The sequence below is a fragment of the Miniopterus natalensis genome, chromosome 10, assembly GCF_054644295.1.
Source record: "Miniopterus natalensis isolate mMinNat1 chromosome 10, mMinNat1.hap1, whole genome shotgun sequence".
NCBI lineage: Eukaryota > Metazoa > Chordata > Mammalia > Chiroptera > Miniopteridae > Miniopterus > Miniopterus natalensis.
The window spans coordinates 8269863-8292385 of record NC_142090.1 but is presented as its reverse complement, the minus strand read 5'-3'; the positions used below and the strand labels follow the sequence as shown (position 1 = coordinate 8292385).

Genomic DNA, 22523 nt, shown 5'->3' with positions numbered 1-22523 from the left:
TTTGCCAAAGGCTGCCTCACCTCTCCCTCTCCAGGTTCAGGCGACAGCTCCCTTCTCTGGGCCTTCGGGTTATGCCAATTCCTGTTGCCAGTGCCAGGTCCCTGCACCACCCTCTGCAGCTCTCTTTACAACCCCTGCTCAGCTTTGTAAATTGCCTCTTTTTGAAACTACCCTCAGCTACCCATGTGGGTATCCTGTCTGTCTGGGACCCTGACATGCAGGAGGGTCACCACCTCCAAAGGCAGAGCATGGCTGAAGGTGTAAAATGTCCCTTACCCCCAGGTCCCTCCTACCTCCCTAGCTGAGGCTTTCTGAGGGGGAGGCTCAGTCTCCCGGCTGGAATGCAGGGGTCTGGGAGACCAGTTTGATCTCCTTCCCAGGGAAGGCCCTGGGCTTTGCCATTGCCTTCCAGGTGGCCCCTCTGCACCGCTCATAGCAGGAAAACCTGTTGCATTGGGAAACCCGCATTCTGGGCACAGGGATTTGGTGCCCAGATGGTGCTTGTGTTTACAAAGCCCAGCACACTGACAGGACCCGCAGACACATGGGTAAACATTTTGCCTCTCTTCTTAGGCAATATTTGAGTGTTTCAAACTTAATTGCTGTCAAGGCAGGATGCTTGGATCCCTCCAGCAAAGCAAACAGTGAGGCCTCCAGCGGGGCCGGGGCTGTGGCAGAGGCTCCCGCCAGGCTCCGGACGGCCACCTGAGGTGCCTGTCCACAGCTCCTTGCTCCTGCGGAGTGCGCCGGGGGTGATTGGGGCTAAGGGGGGTGACTGCAGCCCGCCTGGCACCTGTGGTCATTTGTTCGAGTTTGTTCTGACAGTGAAAGAACCTGAACTTAGCTGGAAAATCAGGTACTTTCTCAGGCATTAGTGGTGGGCCGATCTGGCCGTGACCAGTGGGATTTTGCCTGGGCTCCGAAGCTAGGTCCAGGAGTGTTCTGTTTGATCTTGAATTGAATGTAGGGCAGCTGCTAGTCTGCATGACACTTTTGTGGAGGTTAGATTAAGGCAGTCCCTCTGGCAGGGGCATGCCCCCTTACCTCAGCAGGGCGCTCGGCATGGCTACGGCTGGATTTCAGCACCCAGGGGTCCCCGGGAGGTGTCCTTGTGCAGGGCACAGTCTGCCCAGCGGTACATGTCCCAGGCGGTACATGGCCAAGGTACTTGCTGATGATATTCTTGTTATAATCCACTATTCTTTTTTATCTTTCCTGTTTCTTTGTTTTGTTAATCTTTATCTGAGGATACTTTTTTCATTGATTTTTAGAGAGAGTTGAAGGGAGGGAGGCAGAGAGAGAGGGAGACATCGATGTGAGAGAGACACATCAATTGATTGCCTCCCGCATGCGCCCCGACCAGGGCTGGGGATCACACCTGCAACCCAGGTACGTGCCCTTGACCAGGAATTGAACCTGCGACCCTTTGGTTCGCGGGCTGAGACTGTAACCACTGGGCCACACCGGCCAGGGCTTTCCCGTTTCTTGTCTTCCTTTTTCCCCTTTAAAATCCTTGCCCAGTTTGCCCCTTGGCTTGCGCTGCCAGGTGCAGGGAGGGGCTCCTCCGCGCATTGCCGTTTCGTCTGCCTCACTGTGATTGATAAGCCTCCGCTTCCATTGTCCGCACAGGGAGGAAGCGTTTGCCGCAGACGCACAGAGCCCTGCACCGCTCACCTCCTTTTACTCATTACATTCGACTTTGCCTCGATTATCTCAGCCCCTTGCATATAACAGAAGCAGTTGGATCCCTTGCCCACTGTGGTCTTCTACGGGGTGCCTCATATTAGTCATTCCTTTCTTCCAAGCACATGTTATTGGTGCTCGCTCGCCCTGTGCTGGGAACTAGGGAGAGAAAGATGAATGGATAAGACAAGTCCCTGCCCTTGAGAAACTCATAATCTAGTGGGGGAGCGAGGCGTGTAAACAGATAAATCACAGCCCATTGGTGTGCTCGCCGGGCAGGACAGGAGCGCGTGGAGGAGGGAGGAGGGCGGAGGGGCCCGGGCGAGGCCCACTGCTGGGGGCTGCGGCTGCAAGGAAGGCCGTGCCGAGCAGCTGCCACCTGGGCCTCCTCTCAGGACACGCAGATATGTGTCAGGTGAAGAAAGGCAGGGAGGGGAGGCGGTGCGGAGTCCTGAACAGACAGGGCACACTCAGGGCGAGATGGGAGGGCCATCTGCCGGAGCCCAGGGTGCGTGATGACGGGGGCCAGAGGGGAGCTGGAGTGGGGGCTGGGGCTTCCTGAGGAGTGTGGGGTGCCCTGGGTGTAAACAGGACCACGGTCCCCTTTCTGGAAGCCACTCCAAGCAGCAAGGGTTGGGGAGGATCACGTGCATCGCAGAGCTCCTGCTGTGGGGTAAGTACAGGGCATGAGTGGGCTACCAGTGTGTGGGCGCCGGTTCCTTCAGCCTCCAGGGGCGCTGGGCAGGCCCGGCAGTGGCGTCTGGGTCCTCACACCTTCTCCAGTGCGCCATGCCACGAGTCGGGGGAAACTGCCAGTCTACCGAGCACTTGGCAAGGCTCTCCCATCAATAAGTCTCAGTGGACATGGCTGCTCGTTGACATCCATCCTTGTACTCATGCGGCAACTACAGAGAGGAGTGGGACAGAGAGGAGAGGCTGGATCCAGGGACGTTTCTGAGGTAGAACTGGAAGAATTTTGGTGACCAGTTGGGTATCAGGGAGGAGGGGCACAGCTAGAGAGGGGGAGGCCTTGGCATGATTGTGGGATTTGGGATGTTGCAGACTGGGTGGGTGCGAGGCCATGCTAGTATTGGAAACTGGAGCATGTGGGTTTGAGGTTTGAATGTGAACTGAGGAGGTGGCGACCCATCTGGTAGCCTACTTTTTTCCCAGAAGTATAACCGATTAGGGAAGAAGGCAGACAGGATGGCAATGTGGTGGTCCAGGGACCTGCTGGGGGCACGCGAGAGACTTCAGGGCGCTCATGGGCGAAAGGAAAAGAGTGCGTAATGCTTGGCCCAAACTTTGCTTCTTTGGACAGCGTCTCTCCCGTTGGAGGAGTGGCTGCCAATAGCTGGCAGCTGGGCAGCTAGCTGTCCAGGTATGATTTACGATAAGGCATCAGTTTCAGGAGAGGCACTGTCTAAATTATTGCGCTCCGCCAATTGCCAGGTTCCCCACTGACAGTGAACCAGGGGTCAAACAATTCAATCAGGTGCCACCGCTTATAAATTGAAAATCGGTGGGGTGCAAAATGGATTACCATCAAAATCCATTCAGGTGCAAAACCAAATTCTAAAACTCCTAACCTTTTAGAAATCACTCCTTTCCTGATTCTTCAGGATGCCCTGACATTGACTTTTAATATCCCTCAGATAAGCAAGCGTCCATAGAAATGCCCGCAGGGACTAAGAGTGTCAAGGGAAGACCTCCTAATCATGCCTTCCTGTTGGAATTTGCAAGCACGCTGGATTTATGAATTAATACATCGACAATTCTATTGGCTTTTCCAAGGGCTTCTCAGACTTAAGTGTGCAACAGAATCACCTGGAGGGCTTGTTAAAATTGAGATTGCTGTCTGACCTCAGTGTTTCTAATTCAGGAGGTCTGGGGTCAGGCCTGGGAAATTGCATTTCTAGCAAATTCCCAGAGGCTGCGGTCCCGGAACCACACTTCGAGAGCCTCTGCTGTAAGATCTAGGAGTATTTTGATAATTTGACTAACAAAGCATGCGTTGATTAGTAAGAACTTATCAGTAGCCCTGGCCGGTGTGGCTCCGTTGGTTGGGTGTAGTCCTGTGCGCTGAAAGGTTGCTGGTTCGATTCCCTGTCAGGGTACATGGCTGGGTTTCTGTCTCCATCCCCAGTCAGGGGCGTGCAGGAGGCAGCCAATCGATGTTTTGCACTCACATCGATGCTTCTCTCTCTCTCTCTCCCCCTTCCTCTCTCTCTAAAAATAAATTAAAAATTTTTTTAAAAAAAGAACTTATCAGTAAAGGTCCTGTTGGGCCAGGTGTTAAGTGTGTTAGAGGCTTTAACTTTGTCAAAGAACCCCGAGAAGAGACTGATCCAGGGAGATGCGGTTGATCTGAGTGTGTGTGTTCGCAGGTGAGGTCGGGGGGAGGGGATAGATCCCTTAGCTTGGCATTCCACAAGACAGTGTGTGTGACAAACACAGATGACGTCATTACGGTCGAAGCCTGCTCCCTACTGGTCTGGGGGTGCAAACTGGTGTGTTTTTCTACCCAAATGGATGGTGTTTGGGGTATTAGTTCTCTCCTGCTCTTTTGGAGTTAAAGTTACTGCCTTTGTATAAACTGTAGGTGTCACCGGGCTCAATATAAAACCAGTCCCTTTCCCCGGGACAGAAAAGTGGATCCCGGAAACTGCCCCCCAACGTGATGGCTGCCTCATTAACGTTTGGTTTCCTGTCTGTCTTTTCCAGGAGAAATTGAGAGATGCACGTACATCAAATACCACTACTCCTCAGCCACCATCCCGAGGAACCTCACTTTCAACATCACCAAGACCATCCGTCAGGATGAGTGGCATGCCCTGCGTGAGTACACCTGACTTTCCTTCTTTGACTGTGACCTTCGGAGGGCCCGGGGGTCTGGATGCCCATCAACAGCTTGGTCTGGACAGATGGATGCGCCTTCTTCTGAGACCTGTGGACAGTCTCAGAACATGGTGGCAATTCCTTCAAGTGTCAATGTCTGTGGGTCAGAATTGCCTCAGTTGGTTTGGATTGCATTGTAGATCTGAGGAGTTTGCTTCTAAAATTAACACCACCCCCCCGCCCCCAAATAAACAAGTAGCAGTTAGTGATCAGTGATCTTCCTTCACTACCCTGGAGGCATTTGAGATTTCACCTACCTGGCCGAACCTACTCCTGGGATTTCATTCAAGCCTGTCTCCAGGTTGCGTGGAGTATTATTGTGGCAACCTGTTAATCCCTTGTGTCATCCTTTGTGCAGGTTGAGGTTGCTGTTGGTTTCGGGCCGCATTGCATTGGGAAATTGCATGTGGGTGGGGTCGCCAAGGGGCAGGATCTGGTCCTCTATTTACACATTTCTGTTTCCCCCGGAATGGTAGGCGTTGGGACCCTGGTTCTCATATAGTCGCTCAGCAAAGATCACAACATCTGCTTCTGTTGTTGGAGAATTTCTCGGTCAGGGATCCTCAGAGACTTAAATTGTGATGGGAGGGTGACTTCATGAGCAAGCAGAGTTAGTGGCAGTTTACCCTCTGCTCCATGGGGGATGCCTGCCGTGTGTCAGGAGGTTCTTCAGGTGAACACGTGCCTGCTCTTAGCAAGCTCCTTGCTGCCCTTGTTACATCCGTCATTTCTTTCCTATTCCAGCTCTTGCACATGTCTCGAGGTTAAGATTCAGTTTACGTCGCCATATGAAGGGGGGCCTGTCATTGTTTCTTGATCAAAAGGATACTAAACTTCGAAGAAGGCCAAACAGCCTGGGGCCTCCCAGGTATATTTCACTTTTTCGTTTGGCTTCTATCAAACAACCATAGTTTGGGATGGGGGATGAGAGAGGCAAGTAGAATGAAACTAAACAGACCAATCATTCATTGGTTTTAGGAAAAAGCTTGTCGCTAGGTGTCTGGATGGTTGTTACTACCTGTTGTGACCTGAAATGATAAGGGCAGGTGTCCGGATGGGAAGGCATCACCCAAACGGTTGCCCCTATAAGCGTTGTCATCACCAGAGGCACCAAACAGAACATGGGCCAGAGAGCTCATGTTCAAAGACCATTCCTGCCTGGCCCGTGTGGCTCAGTGGTTAGGGTGTCAGCACGAGCACCGAAGGCGTGGGGGTTCAATTCCCGGTCAAGGGCCCCTACCTGGGTTGCAGGTTTGATGATTCCTGTCCGGTTGGGGGCACTTGTAGAAGGCAACCAATTGATGTGTCTCTTTTATATCAATGTTTCTCTCTCTCTCTCTCTCCCCAGTCCCTCCTCCCTTCCTTCTACTCTCTCTCTAAGAAAAAAAAGGAGAAATATATCCTCAGGTGAGGGTTAACAAAGACCATTCCTATGTGCGCGCCAGTCAGCAAACACACCACATGCTATTTAATTCTAATGTGATATTTGCCTCAGAGAGCCTAATAATCAGCGTTGTTAATTTCCTTTTTGCAGGTAGACATGCCAGGAGGCAACCTCATAAACACCTGACCTTATTTCTCACATTGCACTGGTCTAGTGTAGTCAGGTTACAGACGCCTTGGAGGGATGCTTGCGATACATGACAGGCCTTGTTGCATGACCGCTTAAATATAATTTAAGTTACGGGGTCATAATGGAATCTTAGGGGGAAGAGGTTATTGACACAGCAGCTTCAATTCAAATTCACTCAGTTCAACAAAGTTGCTGAGTTTCTTTATGTACCAGGCACGTAGTGGATACAGAGGCCACAGGAGGTCCTCCAGGAGCTCACATCTGGAGGTGGGGGGGGGGAGATACATTCGCACAGCAAAGTTACAAGGCAATGCGATAATGACGATACAGTAAAATTGCTTCAAGCAGTGAAGATAGCTTGTGGAAGTTTTTCAGCAACAAGGAGAATTATGTTAGTGCCGGTTGCAGTCCATTGCACAGATGCCCTTCAAGGGAAACCTGCTAGAACTCTTGGCTGTCTACACAGTTAGACGTCTGAATTCAAATAGGTCACTCATCGCAGCATCACTGAAAATACGTTGCGTGGTGCCGGCAAAGACGAAAGGAGAGAGGAGGCTGAGGCTAAGGTCTGTGGAATATTCTTGAGCACGGTGTCTCCAGGCTCCTCGTTCCCGAACTGTAGTGCCGTTGGGTTGTGCAAACACTGGTGTGCAGCTTATGCTGTGAATTGGGGTGCTCACAGGTCTATTTTTAACTGATCGGGGCCATCTCAGCCACTGATATTTGCAAAGGTTTGGGGCATCGCGTGTTGGTGAAGTGGAGGCTGCCATTCGGCGTGAGATTCATCCGCCTCTCTCAGCGAGTGGCCTGATGGGCTGTTGAGCAGACGGGGAGCATTTGCCATTCCTGACATGGATGACAGTTATTTTTACCCAGAGGGCAGGTGAGCATCTGTCTCATCTGAAGTTGGTGCTACGTGTCATTGGCGATGCTGGCATCGTGGGGAGGCACAGTAAATGTCCATCCCAATTTTCAGAGGTCAGGTATTGATGGCACTCGGTGGGAAGCAGGCACATAAACCCCGTGGAAATAAAGTAGAAACTATCAGAGATTAGCCAACTCCTAAGGTCAAGCTTTGGAAATTAAAAAAAAAAAATCAGACCCTAATTTCTTTCCTGAGAGTCCCTTGTTCTTTCATATTGTCAATAGGCTCAAATCAACTCATTTGATACTAGGTTGGTTATTGTTTTATAATTTGACCATATTACCTTACGTTCTATAATTTCTCTCAGTAGATAATTTTTGCCAAAGGAAAGAAATTTGATTTTTTTTGTTAACATAGAGAGAGACACATTGATTGGTTGCCGCCTGCATGCACTCCGATGGGGGCTGAGGATTGACCCTGCAATTCAGGTGCATGACTGGGACTTGAACCCTCTCGACCCATTGGTGCTCCGGCCGGCGCTCTAACCACTGAGCCACACTGGCCAGGGCTGATTTTTTTTTTCCCCCCCTGAAACGACTTCTGGCAAATATTTTGGACTTTGGTTAAACTTAGGGTGTACATTTTTCATCAGGGATTTGCATGTAGTCATCAACCATTGGTGTGGAAAAAAATTTCCAATAGGAAAGGCACATCTCTGTTTAAAAATTACGCTTTGGCTTTGGACAGTCAACCCCACCCACGGGAGGCTTCACTCTCTGGCTGTGAGCTCATTTCCCTCATGGTCAGGTGACCAGCAACAGAAAGGCTTACAAATCCAAGTGCAAAGAGATAATAACTACCTTGGGAAGTAATAACCAGAAAACCAATCCCATGTGTGCGTGTGCATGTGGGATGGTCTCCGCATTTGAGGTCTTAATGCTGAGTGTCCGGGTGATGTGGTGACAACGCTTGGACTTTGGCTTCGATGGTGATTGCTGGTGACATATTGTGTGTATGTTTGTCCTTCCACTCTGGCTGGAGTTCCCTGGGAGAAGGCAGACCTCAGTCCACCCAGGCCTGGACACCTGCCCAGGGCAGCCCGTCTGCCTTCCTACCTGCTGCTGCCCCCTGTTAGGTCCCAGGGACCTGAGTGTTTGTCCAGCCTCTGCAGCTATGGGTGGGCTGTGCTCGTGACCCCGACTGTCTCATTGCCTCCAAAGCTGGAGCAGGACAGGCGAGTGTCACCAGGCCAGTGAGGACAACTCAGTGGCTGCAGGAGATGAGCTTGGCTAATGCTACTCTCTGGGTGGGTTTCTGGTTTAATGTTTTGAATATGACAGGATCGGATGAGCAGTGGTCGGGGGAAGCAGACTGGCATTGCCAGGGCACCTTAAACAGTGCTGCCTCCTCCCACAGGCTCTTCAGTGTGAACTTACTGTGCTTGTTCAGAGACTCCTGTGCCCTGTGCCACCCCCAAGAGCCATGAGGTCATCCGAGTGGTGTAGCCTCTGCTCTCCCTGCCGCTGGAGTCCCTTTGACATGTCCTTTCAGCACAGCCAGGGGCCGGGACACTGCCCAGTGGCATGGCAAGGGGAGATGGGTGGGTGGGTGCCCGTGACAGGGACTGAGCAGCCGGGAGTGGGAGAGCGCTGGGCCCGGGAGCTGTCTCTGAGAGGTGAGGGCTCCTGCAGGGAGGCGCTGGACCTGGGGCTGCGCCAGGAGACCCCGGGGAGGCCGGCAGGCGGCACCTACTGGAAGGTGTGATGAGGCAGCCCTTTCTTGCCGCCAGATCTCCTGATCTGCTGGCAGGGACTCTGGGTGGCCGCCATGGAGGTTCCCTCGGGTCCGAGCCCGGAGACGCTGTGCTCGTGAGCTCAGGGTCTCACCCTGCTTGGCATCTTCAAGATGGAAGCGTTGGCTCACAGCTGATCGCCCCTGGCAGCGGGAGTGGGGAGCTGGGGCTCACTTCCCTGCAATCAGATCTTCTCTGTTATCTTTCGAGTGGCTGAGAGCCAGGGAAGCTAGAGGTTTTTTTAAGCCTCCTTCTGTCAAGACTTGAGATTTCAGCTAATTAGATAGGATGGTCACAGGGCACATTTCCAGCTGGCCTCAGGAGAGAGAGAGAGAGAGAGAGATGACCCCCCCACCCCATCTCCACCCCATCCTCTTGAGGGCACTCACCTCACCCCCATTGACACAACCACACACTCACACAGTGGCCCTGGAAAGCAGGATCAGAAGAAATAAGACAAGTGGTTAAAGAGGGAGGGAGAAGCCAAGGGAAGGGGCCGTGCGTGGGTAGAGAGGAAAGAAAGGGAGACAGACAGACAGACAGACAGAGATGGAGACTGAGACTCTGGGGAGGACATTTCTTGGCCATGTGGCTAAGAGGGAAAAGTAAAAATCCATACTGTGCTGTCTGATGCAGGCATGTGAATGGTACCCTTGGCTCTCTGGCCTTGAATCTCGGGGCCACTCACAACGGGGCCTGTCCGTTAGCTCAGTCCTGGGGGACCAGCCCCACCCAGGCTCCTCCTTGCTCTGCGAGGTCAAACCCTGCCTGGTCCTTCCTCCTCTGGCCTCTCCCAGGGCCTCTCCCACACCCTCCCCTCTTTCCAGAACTAGCACATCCTGCCCCTGAACCTTGGTCTCCTGGTGCCGTCTATGACCCTCCCTCAAGCCCCCTCAGGAACTGCCCACCTCTAGGGCCCCAGGCTGCATTTTGTCTCTCCCCACTGGCACCGGCCTTCTGGCCTTGGACTTGAATTGGCTCTGGGCCCAATGATCCTAGCTCTCTCCTTTCTTGATGAACTGGCCTGGCAGCTCCGGGGCCAGCCTGCTCTTCTACCCTCTGGAATTTCCTCCCATATAGCCTTCCGGCCTCACGCCCGAGTTGCCTGGGTCCCTGGCCTCTCATTCCTCAGCCATCTCTAGTTATGACAAGATGCCTGTGGCAGCCACAGGGCTTGGGGTGAAAAGAACATCCACAGTTGTGACACTGATGACGGCCTCTTCGTTCCCATCAGCTGTAATTCCTCGGAGGGTGGCTTGGGTTTCCTCCTGGGAGCCCGGTCCGCGCTGTTCTGGTTCCTTTGCCTACCAGGTAACCAGCCTGGGAGGAAGGGGCTGCTTTCAGGCCCCATCTCGGCCTCATCTGAGACCAAGGACTCAGAATCCAGGCCTGAGCTCCAGCGGACTCCCTCCAGCTATTTTTTCTTTTTTTCTTTTTCTGTTTTTGGCTGATGTTATGTAAAACAGTCTAATGAGGTAAACATCCCAGGCCTCGGAAGCCTTGGTCCCCTACAGCGTCAGCCATTCTCCTTCCCCTGCGGTGGCAAGAACGCAGCCAGCTGCCTCTTGCTTGCAAGACCGGCATCCATGGGGGTCATCCAGCATGAAGCCATCCCTGGAACGGAGAAAGCTTGGTAGCACAGAAGCTCAACCAACAGAGCGTCGCCATATGTCGCTTGGTATTCTAAAGTCTTTGCTTTTTGCGAATTATTCCACATCTTTCTGTCCAGACCCGACCCTTGCAGGGGGTGTTGTAAACCTTTCAGGAGACCCACAGCCTGCAGCCCTCAGGCTGCTCTGGGCCTGTTCGCCCAGATGTGTTTCTGCAGCAAGCCAGGCAGAGAGCACAAGCCCCTTAACGTGGTATTGCACCTCGACCTGCTTTTGCAGCGGGAACTCATGCCCGGACACTCCTTGCCTCTGTTAAAACTTCCCAGTGCCGGGGTGGAACGAGTCATTGGGGAGAAAAAGGGACATCTGTAATATTTTAAACAAAAATAAAATTAAAACAAAACCCCAAACCTTCCCAGTGCTCTGTCGCATCCCCTCAGGGGCCCGCTGGATAATAGCTTGACTAATTTGATGAGCTTGTTGAGCTGAGGTGTCAGTGTCTTCTTAGATTACGTTCCCTGGTAGCATTTTTATTGTCAGGGGACCTAACCCAAAGGAATGGCAGTGAGGTGATCAAAGGTTGTGTGGAGATGCTTTAAATGCAACACACACAACTGTCCATGCCACCTGCTTAGAGGACTGGCCCTGCCAGGGGTCAGGGATAGAGATGAAGGATCCTAGGAGGAGGGAAGGAAGGAGGCCTGGAGCAGGGGCGGGGCGGGGTGGGGCCGGGTAGGGTACAACCTTTTCTGTTAAAGACATCCATGGACCGAAGCAAGTCTGAGAACCCCTGTGCGGTGCAATTGCGGTTTTCAAGCCACACTTCGTCGTAAGGTGCGGGTCCAATTCCGTGCTGGGAATTCGTTGGCAGCGTGGCCTCGAGGCATTCTCTCAGCTTCTGCGGATTGGAAGCTGCTTCCTTCCCGCCAAGCGCACTGATGAGGACACCACCGAGGAGAGCTGGGCCCCGCCCCGCTGGCATCCTCCATCCACTCATTCAGTATCCATGGGGTGCCTGTTCTGGGAGGAGCCCCGTGGCAGGTGCTGGAGGGGATATTAAAAGGTATTCCGCTTTCCAAATTGGATGATGTATTTCCAGGTGCCAGCCGGGCGAGGGATCGAGCTGCTTGTTGCTTAATGTTTATTGACTACCCAGAGAGCGCAGGCTCATGCTTCCAACACGCACACAGCACAGTCCCCAACCTGCACGCTGAAATCAGCAGGGATTCATGGCAGGGGAAATAAAAAGCAAAACGTAAGACAGAACTACCAACTCGTAGAGGCGTGGCCTGCTCTTGACAGCAAGGGAGAGGCGGGGATAGCCTAGGATCTGCCTCTCCTTGTTCCTCGGGGCGGGGGGGGGGGGGGGGGGGGGGAGGGGGGGCTGCCCCAGCTCCAGGTCCTGATTATGGCAGATGATTCGTCTTTCCAGTAGGTAAGATCGTCCGAGCTCATTGTCCAGGCCGGCGGCAGCCGCGAGGGGTGGAACCAGGCCAGCGGGCGAATGCTCCATCGGGCAGGGACAGCTCAGCGGCAGGGAATCTGGGTTGGAAGAGACACAGATGTCTGGGCAGCAGACAGTCGTCCCCCAGGCCGTGGGTCAGCAGGTGGGATTGTAGCAGGTGCTCCTTTGCAGCCTCCGGACTTCAGGGTTCAGTAGGGAGGAGGCTTTGCCAAAGGAATCTGAAGCGCTAGGGAGTTAGAATAAGAAATAGAGAATAGAGAGCAGGGGCTATTAGAGAAACCCCATTTTAAGAACTGGGGTACATTGCTCAGGGGTATTGTGCCTGAAACAAGGAGGGAGACCTTTTACATCAGAGCAGCAGTTTCAAATTGTGATCAGGGTTGGCCCTGGTGTTGGGGGTGAGGCTACTTCGGTGGATGGTGGCAGGACCATGGGGAGGGCAGGGGAGAGGCATCTGGGAACTGGGGTGACTTAACAGTAATCGATTCTCCATTATGTCGTAAGGGTCCTGTCAGAATCTAGACCAGTGCTGCTCACAGTGGTCCATGGATGAGCAGCACCAGCAGCATCTGGGAACTCGTCAGAAATGCAGATTCTCGGACTCAGCCCAGACCCACTGGATCAGACTCTCTAGAGGCGGGGCCCGGGAATCCCTGTGATTCTTAACATTCAAGTTCGAGGGCTCCCCCTCTGGAGGGCGCTGGTGGGTGGAGGAGGCTCAGGGAAGGACAGGGCTCTGGGTGGCAGGCAGCAGGTGGAATATTATTGCAGTTAGCACAGCCTCTCACAGAGGCAGGACTTGTAAATTATTGGTATCATTTTCAGGGGTCTGTATCTATTTGGTTGTAGTGGTAATTTACTTTCCTTCTACGTTTCTTTTTGTTAATTGGGTAAAACAGCGTGGAAGAGCAACAATGTAGTACTTTGTGTGTGTGTGTGTGTGTGTGTGTGTGTGTGTGTGTGTTATCTATGACCATCCTCCTAAGGCTTCCTAGTATCTAGCCTCAAATCTCTATGTTGTGTCTCCGACACCCTCCTTCATTCAGAAATAGCGTCAGGCTCCATGAAGCCAGGGGACACTGGATTGAGCTCTAGCTCTGTCGCTCTCTAGGTATAAGATCCTGGGCGAGCTGAGTGTCTTGAACCCGGTGTACTTATCAGTAAGATGGAGGTAAAGAATTCCTCTCTTGAGAGTTACTGTAAAATTTAAATTAAATAAAATGATTCATGCAAAATCGGCCGGTAGCTCTGTAAAGTCTGGTACCAAGCGGTATTAGGTGCTATTGTTATTGGAACCCAGAGCTGTGCCAGACACTGAGGCCCCCACAGGAGCTGGAGGAGAGGCTCTGAAAATGACATTTCATGGACTCAGGGGCTTTTCTGTTCCACTCCACGCAGCCTCCGTGGAGGATTTTGCCTTGTGTGTGGTTGTATGTGTTGGTGGGTCTGTTGTGGGTTTGCTGTCTGCACAGGTGTGTGTGTGATGGGAGCTTCCATCAGGTGTTTACCGTGTGGGAGTAGAAAGTGGCTGAGAGTATTATTTGCTGAATGGCAACAGTGTGACATATTGTGAAAGGAGCCTTGGAGCAGAAAATCATCCCTGTGCCGGCTCCTCAGTGGGTTAGCAGCAGCAGAAGCAGTCCTCTCATTTATCAGTTGTGTCCAGTGAGATTGCAGTTTAGACAATAACACCAGCTCTAAAAGAAGATTTACATACTAAGTGTCTAAAAAGGAACATTTTCAGAGCTTTGAACACCCCCCCACTGTGAGTGCATTTGTATTGAGATTGTTGAGGGGAGTATGGCAATGACTCTCTCCTAACTGTTGCAGCCCCGCCCCGCCTTCCAGGAAGGCTGCAATTTCCAAAATGAACTGCGATCAGATCCTCTTCTGTTCCCAAAGTGAGAACAACCCCGAAGAGGGTACTGCTAGGGTGTCGGGGGTGTAGGGAAAAGAGGGTCCCAGAAGAGGATGGGAGATGCTGTTCAGGTCAAGGGGGAGGCAGTACCCCTCATTTTCTGAGGGGAGCACCCCTTCTTTTCACCCCAGTGCCGACTGGAGGCCATGGGGTGGTGCTGGCTGTGGTCATGGACTCTGCCGTTCTGTATGACCAGCTAAGATGGACCAAGCGTTGCAGGGAGGTAGGCTGGCCTTGAAGCTTGTGACCCATCAGTTGGGTGAGAGAAGGGGCTCCAGTTGTGCCTGGCCCGAGTCCCCTAGACCCATGACCATGAGGAAAAGCTGGAACTTAGGTTCTGACAAGGGAGAGGATCTGGGGAAGCAAGTAGGATCTGCAGTGCCAAGTCCACTGAGTGGGCGGAAGGTAAGAGCCCGATCCCAAGTGAAGGCAAGGTGGAACGAGGCCACCCGGAGAGACCCCAAAGCACCACGGAGGCCGCTGAGTCTGCCGTGGCTCAGGCCGTGATGACTGGCAGTGTTGGCTGTTGAGAAGAATCCAGATTTCTCTGTTCATGACTAAGAAGAAAGGCTGCAAGAGTTGCTCAGGTTTAAGGACATTTTATTGACCACTGTCTGAGTGATAGAGTTACCAGGCTGAGCACATGGGGCTCATGGTCAGGGCCCGTTGCGATGATTCTGGGGGCTGACGCCCTGCCATACTTGGGCTTTGGGGATGATGTTTTCAGCCATCTGCACCGTCTTGATCTTCCCCTGAGAGATGTCAGTGTAAGCCAAGAGGCCTGCATGGTGCTGGCTCATAAAGTACTTCCATGGGATTAAGCCCTGCTCAAGCAGAACTAGAATTCAGTGTGTGTGGGTGGGCGGTAGAGCCAAATGATAGCCTTACTTTTCTCTCTTCACACTCCCTGTGTGTCTGTCTCAGGAGCCTTTCGTGGAAGGTTGGTACAGGATGCAATGCAAACATCCTTAGATTCTTTGCAATTCAACATTCCAACCAGCACCATCCACTAGAATTTTCTGTAATGATGGAAATGAGCTATAAATCTGCATTTCCCAATACGATAGCCATGAGCCACATATGTCTATTGAGCTCTTGAAATATGACTAGTGCAACCAAGGAACTAATTTAATTTATTATCTAATTTAATTTAAATTTAAATCATCGTGCTTAGCCAGTGGCTACCATATTGGATAGAGCAGTTCCGAACAAACACTCCTCAAATTTTTTATATAGATTTCCAAATCACAAACTTTCGATTATGAACATTAATACTAATTGAAAACAAAACCTTATAGGTTATCAGTGTGCCCCAGCCATTTAGGGTCTCGTCATTACCTGTGCTTACCCTGGGCCAGGCTCTCACAGGTCGGGTCCCCTGGGGAGCCGACCCTGAGATGGAGTTTAGCAAGAGCACCCTTAGGACCCACATCTGTGGGAAGGAAGGGATGGAAACAGGGTTCAAGGAGGGGAAGCCAAGCTCTGGTGCAGGCCCATGACACCCCTCAGAGAGCTCTGGTCCCGCAGTGGCCCTCCAGAGTGTCTGATTGGGCCCAGATGGCAGGGCCTCATCTTCCCACCTGGGTTACTTCTCGGATGACCTTGACCTGTGGCGATGTGTGTCTGAGCCATCCCTGTAGGGACTGACCCCTGAAGACTGACAGCCGCCCCAGAACTGGGGCATCAAGTCCTTCCCTGAGGGGGGTCTGGGCCATGCACCAGTGTCCACTGTACAGACATGTGACTGAAGCGACCCTCTGAGGTGGCCACTGAGGTGACTGAGACTCAGAGATCAAGCACCTCACCCAAAGCCACAGCCAGTAAGAGACAGAGGCAGAACCAGGACCCAAGCCCTCATGACAGCAAAGCTCATGCTCTTTCCTCACCCCCAGGAGCCCGCCTGCACCTTAGGAGACAATCCTGTTCACTCTCTTTTCTCCCCTCTCTGCCTGCTGCCCAAAATACGCAATTTTCTCCAAGGATTGGTCCTACTTCATCCTGCACCCTCCCCACACCAGCTAATCACTCTCCCTCCCATTATCCAGAGTAAATGAAGCCCCCCCGCGCCCGCTGCCAGGAGCAACTGGGCCAGCTACCCCTCCACCCAAGAGCTCTACTGTTCTAAAGAAATGGAAGAAAGTGATTTATTTTCCATTTCTCTGTTTTTCTTTTTCATTTAATTACTGGTATCACAACAGGATTTTTTCTGTTGCTTTTCATTGCAAACATATAGTATTTTGTCCACATTATGAGTTAAATAGGCTTTTGTGGACGAGCCTAGAAACCCAATCACCATCGACAGCAGACACAGCTTCTCTGGAAATGGGTTCTGAATTCTAAAGAAATGACTTACAAATGAGGTGTAAGGATGAAACTCATTTAAAAGCTGGAGACCGTACCTTTCAACTCCCTGGGCAAGTTTACCTCTGAATGTCCTCGCTGTGTCCCCTCTTCCTACATCTGTCATTCTTTGGCTGGGTCCCCCGAATCAGGCACCTTCAGCGGGCTGGAAGCTCAGACTCCCCCACCCCTTGTTCTGAGCCCATAACCAGCTGCTGCGACAAAATTAATGAGTGCCCCATGGTGTGTCCTCTGTAGGGTTATCTAAATCCAGAAGCCCAACCAAGAGGCTGCAAGCATCTTTGGTGTGAGCTAGCGTTCTGTCTCAGGCCCCACCTCTCAGATCAAGTCGGCGAAACGGGACTAATTATGTAACATGTCCCTGAGGCTCTCTGCTTGGGCACCTGGCACCAAATTAGAAATGAGCAGTCAGAGGTGCATATGTGTGTGTGTGTGTGTGTGTGAGAGAGAGAGAGAGAGAGAGAGAGAGAGAGAGACCTTCTGAGGCTGAGAGGCTGCTAAACATGGGTGTGGGGTGACACCACACGGGACCCACATCAGCATTCACCTCCCTCCCGGAGCTTCTAGATGCTGCACGGTTGCCAGGGAAACTGGGAAGAAGAATTGTAGGAAAACTTGCCTCCTTCCCGCGCTCCTGGGTGGGGATAGAGGAGGAAGGGCAGGTTCCTTCTGGCTGTGAGTGGGGGAGAAATTTGACGTGGAGCCAGCACCCTGCCCAGCCCACCCCCCCGCTGCAGTCTGGCTTTGTCTGGCCTTCGGTTCTGCCCTCCCCCACCCCATGGGGCCATCAGGGCCTACCCCAGAGGACCTTTTCATTTCCTGGAAGTGAAAATGACTTCTCCGTATCTCCACTCGCAAAAGGAGCAGGGACCTCTGGTTTATGGCTAGGGTTTGAAATCCAGCTGTTCAGCTTGGCGGAGCGACAGAAATGTGCAATTAAAGAATTATGAACTTGGCTCCATTTCCTCAGTAGATGGAAGGAGAGAGGCTGGGGTCCTGGTTTACTGTTCTTTGACGCTCTGGTTGACAAGGAGCCGTCTTTGGTCCTTTTTGGAATGACCTGGCAGGGCCTTCGTTCCCGGTGTTTACTGAGGGCCTGTGGTGTGCGTGGCATCTGTACCAGGCAGTGAAAGAGAGGCCTTTAGGGGCCTACAGGCCACAGGGCACACAGAACAGTGTCACTGGCTCAAGGCTGCAGGGGCCAGGGCTATAGGACGGGAGCAAACAATGCATTACTAGCAGCGTCCAGGGGAGGAAAAGACCATCCCAGCCCAGAACAATGGGGCAGGACTAGTGGCAATGAAATGGGCCTAAAAGACTTCGTTTATTCAATTCATTGAGTTCCTACCATTTACAAGGAACTGTACTAGGGACTAGAGGAGGGAGACAGCAATTCTTGCCCTTATGGAGCTTGCATTCTCATATAATAATAATTACCACTTATTGAATGCTTATCATGGGCCAGCAGCTGTGCTGTATCCCTGAGGCACACTATTTCACTTAAACCCCACTGTCCTATGAGGAGCATATTATTATTATTTATCTCTCACCGATGAGGAAACCGAGGCTTACAGAGGTTAAATAGCTCTCGGTAGAACCACATGGTGTGGGCATCATGGTTTTATGATACCTTAGGAAACTCACCTGTCAGCCACGCATGGGATGGATGGAGATGGGCGGAGCCTGGACTCCGAGGAGCCATCTGTGATCTTCCAGGCCTGAGATCAGTGGCCGGGCCTCGCCTCTCAGCCGTGAACCTGTGAGACTGGAGGAAATCTGGAGGTGAGGCCACCTGCTGAGTGGGTGTGCCAATGTCAGTGCTTTGGGAGAGAATTGATTTCTGGTGTGATTGACCGAGGTCTGAAGGAGCTAGTCCTACTGCACCCCCTAGAGGAGGACGGTGGCTGTTTTTACCCAGAGACCCATCAGCACTGACTGTGGGAGTGGAATTGGGGCAAGTACGCTTTCCTTGAAGTGCAGGGAAGAGTGACTGTATTTTGTTGAGTATACGTACATTTCCTCTCTGTGCATAAGGAAATAAGGTATATTCATTACATCCCAAAGCTCATTCAATTCAGCATCTAATGAGTGCCTGATTCATACATCTCCTTGGCCTTCAAGTCTCAAGCCTAACAACTATTTTCACTCTGCTATTAAATAAGACCACGTTGATCACGGCCATTCCTCTGTGAAAATTAGTTTTCAAATATATGTTATACTTAAATAAATTTAAATATACCAAGCTCTTCAAAATTTTTCTTGAGAATAGAATTGTCAACTGCAACACGATTCACAAATTCACTAATTACTCATGAGCTCAGGCTTAGGAAGAAAGTAGATTTTCTTCTCTTGGTTCTTACAGTGGATTCGCACCCGGGGATGATGAAGGAGTGGGAAATCAATGAGAGAGTAGCTATTACTTACTCTCAGAAGAGGGGTTCTTCTGCCTTACCCGATTGGAGCTGTGAATAATTCACTATGATTCCAGGCTCCTTTTTCCTTTCTTGAGGTTGAGCTTGTTAAAATTGCATGGCCAAAGGACACTGGGGAGGAAGTGGCTGGTACCCTCCACATCAGCTGTCAGGACCTCCAGCACAGTCTCGTAACAACCTCAGCTTGTCACTCCGGGGACACTGAGCTGCCATCAGCTGGGGATGACCAATAGGAGAATGTGTCTCCCCCCTGCGTGTGGTAGTTTTCCTCTATTCTCTTGCAGCTATCCCGGTAGTGCATGGAAATGGAGTGCTGTCTCAGTGCTCACTATTGATCAACGTAGCTATCATCGTCGGCCTGATCATTAAGTATTTATAGTTTATTGTGCACAGGGTAAGTGCTGAACAGACGGGGCACCCTTTTAGAGGCTTTCCAAGACTATCTGATTTATCTCCTTCAGTGACTAGAATCTCCAGAGAAAGCAGCTAAAGAGTCAATTGATTACAGTCAGTACTATGGTTTTTTTTGGGGGTGGGGTGGAGAAGGGGGATTTGAGTACACTACTGAGGATTTTTAAAAATAATTTTTGAAAAATGCTATGGCTCTTCTGAAACATTTCTTCATGGGTCACTGTATGAAGTTTCTAAGACCAGCTAGGATTCAACGTGGGAGCGGAAAATGGTGGGAACCAAATGAGACTTAACATCTCGTAGACTCAGGTCAAGCTTATTTTAGAGTTTCCAGGGAGATGGAAACCTAATGTTCACTCTAGTTCATCTTGAAAGGAGGGAGGAAATCTGAGACAGACATTGCTACCAGGTGCTATTCCAGACAGCAAGCGTCTGCCCACCATCTGAATCCTTTAAGTCTCTGGTTATAATCCTGCCGTTTAAACACCCAGCCCACTCCCAGTTCCGTTTTCTCCCTTATTAGAGTAAGGTTTTCCCTTCCTAGTTTATCTCTCTCTTTTTTTTTTTTTTATCAGCTTATTCCATTTCTTCTGATTATCAAAATAAAACATTATTTTAGAAAATTTGACAGAAAAGTCTAAAAGAACAGAAAAACATCATCTAAAATTCCACCCCAAGAGACAAATGACTGCTGTGACTTCTATCCTTTTGCATTTCTTTCTATGGTGTAATTCATACTTTATGTATAATGTTGCATCCAAATATTTTATTCATAATCATAAGCATTGTCATCAAGACTCTTTGTAGAAATAATTTCAGTGCTATCATATAGTCTACCCTGTAGATATACATAATTTACCTAATATTTCCTCTGAAGTTAGATGTTTATGTTGTGCTAGTTTGGGGCTATTATGATAACGTCATGATGATAATAATCCTTGTGCATAAATTTTTGACCATAGTTTTGATGATTTGATAAATTCCTAGAACAGGGATCATTGCCTCCAAAGACGTACTTTTTTTTAGGTTCTTGATCTATAACGCCAAACTGCTTTCCAGAAAACTTGAGCCAGTCTAGTTGTACCTAATTTTACCTACACAGAGAATCCTTTTTACACTTGGGGAGAAAGGTTGGATTTGAAGAAATGGTGATTAGCCATTGTGTTTCCCCCCTTTCAAGTTCTCCTTTCATTTGCTTTACCTTTACTTTCCAGTTGCCTTCCTTTCCTCCGTCTCAAATAAATGCATCCGTCTTCGGAATGTGTGCCTCTTGGCCAGTTCTCATCTCGTTGCCCTTCCCCATTCCCCCTATTTAATCCTTTGCTCCCCTTTTTATGTCTCCCTCTTAGGGCTAAAGAGGTTCACAACTCTTGGGTTAGAAGCCCTGAGCCCTAACTGGCGTCCAGAAAAAGGAGCTCAGCAGGTGCTAAAGTGGTTCAGGAGCAATGGGATTTATGGCTCTTGGAGGGGTTCATACTTTGGGCAACTTCAAGAGGATTAAGACAGAGTCTTGTCTGCATGTGTGGGTCCAGCGCCCAGCACGGAGCTGGCCCATCAGAGAAGGCAAGGTGCCCAGTACATATGTATCAAGTGAACAGACAAAGCCTCTCCTAGGTCCCAGATTCCTCTCGGGGATCAGCTGTCCTGACTCACAGCTCTATCACCGAGCTCAAGCAAACAACAGGGCTGCCAAGAAACCTTGAAATTAATCTGCATTTTGCGATTCGTGCAAAAATGTAATTAGATTCCTTCTCCAGAGGTAATCCATTAATGCAATCAATGATCGTCGTTACTCAGTATGTAACCTTAAAAAATTGCTGCTGCCTCCTAAAAATAAACACTTGCTTAGGAAGAGAATTCTGCACCCAGTACCAGACATTCCTCTGTTTGCAGGAGACACGGTGTCCCCTCTGCAGCATCCCCATTTAGAGACAGGAGCAGGCCTGCTCCCTGGAGGCGGGAAGGGCCCTCTCAGTGACTACGCCTGCGAGGCGGAGACCTGGTGCTCTGGGTGGGAGGCTCGGCGTGGGCTGGCCCTCACCATCAGTGGCTGCACGGGCTAGCCAGCATTGCGTTTCCCGTACAGCCTAACTCTGAGTTGAAAGAAAAGTGGAGGTGACTGAAGTACTAATTCATGTAAACGTAGGGGATCAGCTCTCTCTTTGCTCTTCCTATAGCTCCCCTTCTGCCTCCAGAAAGCTTGCCCTGACTCAGTGATGTTCATGGGTCTCCAGCCGTCCTGCCTCTAGCAGCAGCAGGCCCGTGCCCATCGGGGGCCCTGCTCCACGCCCTTGGGGACCCATCGGTCAGGCCCAAAGCTGGGTGGTAATGGACACATCGCCGCCTGGTTGAGAAAAGCTCGAGGACGTCATCGGAGCACAGCTGTGAGCCACCCTCTCTGATAACCAGGGCGGATAGATGGTGTCGGTTCCATTAGTTGGAAAGTCCTTCTGTAACTCAGAGCAGATGGAGGGAGAGCCTATTGATTGGCATGTGGTTGTCTTGGGGGAGTCTTACTAATTCTGAGACTGGGAACCAATCTTCCATACTCTTTCCAGGGGGGCTTGCGTGCCCCCCTCCCCGTGTATGTCACTGTCAGCACACTTTTTCACTTCGTATTAACAATTATTTACTGCAGTGCTTGTCTACCCCAGGGCAAGGGACACGTCACTCCCCTTTCAGTCCTGGTGTCTGGTATGATATCGGGCACATAGTAGGCATGAAGCCGTTCATTGCTTTAACGAAAAGAAGTTGAAGAGGTGAGAGTGGAGGTGCTGGGGGCAGGGTTAGCTTGCAGCATGATGGAGCTGACTCCGAGGATCGAAGGTGGGATTTATTGCTTTCAGTGGGGCGGGCTCTGTTCCCAGGAAGAATTTTCTCCCATTCCTGTCAGCCCTGGGAGCCTTTCTCCGAGTGATAGTCCTCCGTAGCTCTCCCTCGTTTGGGGCTGGTCCATCTCGGGGTTCCTGTGAGTCTCAGCACAGAGGGGGTTGAGAGCTACACTGGGGGTGTTGTAACGTCCATGTCACACTGGGGGGTGTGTTCTGTCGGGAAGAGTCCTGTCATACAGGTGCGTCTGGGAGCTCAGTGTTTGGAGAGGCCGGGTCACTTTGACTTGAACCTGGGCAGGTCAGAAGGACGTTGAGAACTGTATGTATCCCGGTGAGCCCTCCACCAACACGTACTTCTCCTCTTTGAAAAATCGGCATCACCTGGGTCAGGTTCTCTGCCTTCCCTGTCCCCTATCGCATGACATATGCCCCAGAGCAGAACTGCCAAACTGTGGTCCCAGGACCACCAGCACCAGTCGCCGGAGTGGGCTCACTAAACAGCAGATTCTTGCTCTGCCTGTTCAAACTACCAAATCCAAATCGTAAGCAGGGCCCAGGAATCTGCATCTTAACAAACTCTGAAGCTGTTCCTATGTGCTAGTAAAGCTGGGTAACTGCTGCCCTAGGGCATGGGGAGTTGGTCTCCCTAGGAGCGGTGTTCCTAAAAGATGTCTGGTGCAGATG

General features: G+C 51.1%; 1 protein-coding gene across 1 annotated transcript in view; it reads left to right on the top strand.

The window, feature by feature from the left end:
• The window catches only part of TMEM178B (transmembrane protein 178B), a 305957-nt gene that overhangs the window by 105215 nt on the left and 178219 nt on the right, over positions 1-22523 (top strand). The window contains exon 2 of the mRNA XM_016205071.2: positions 4408-4521. Coding sequence (XP_016060557.2) covers positions 4408-4521 — 114 coding nt within the window. The remainder of the gene's footprint in view (positions 1-4407; positions 4522-22523) is intronic.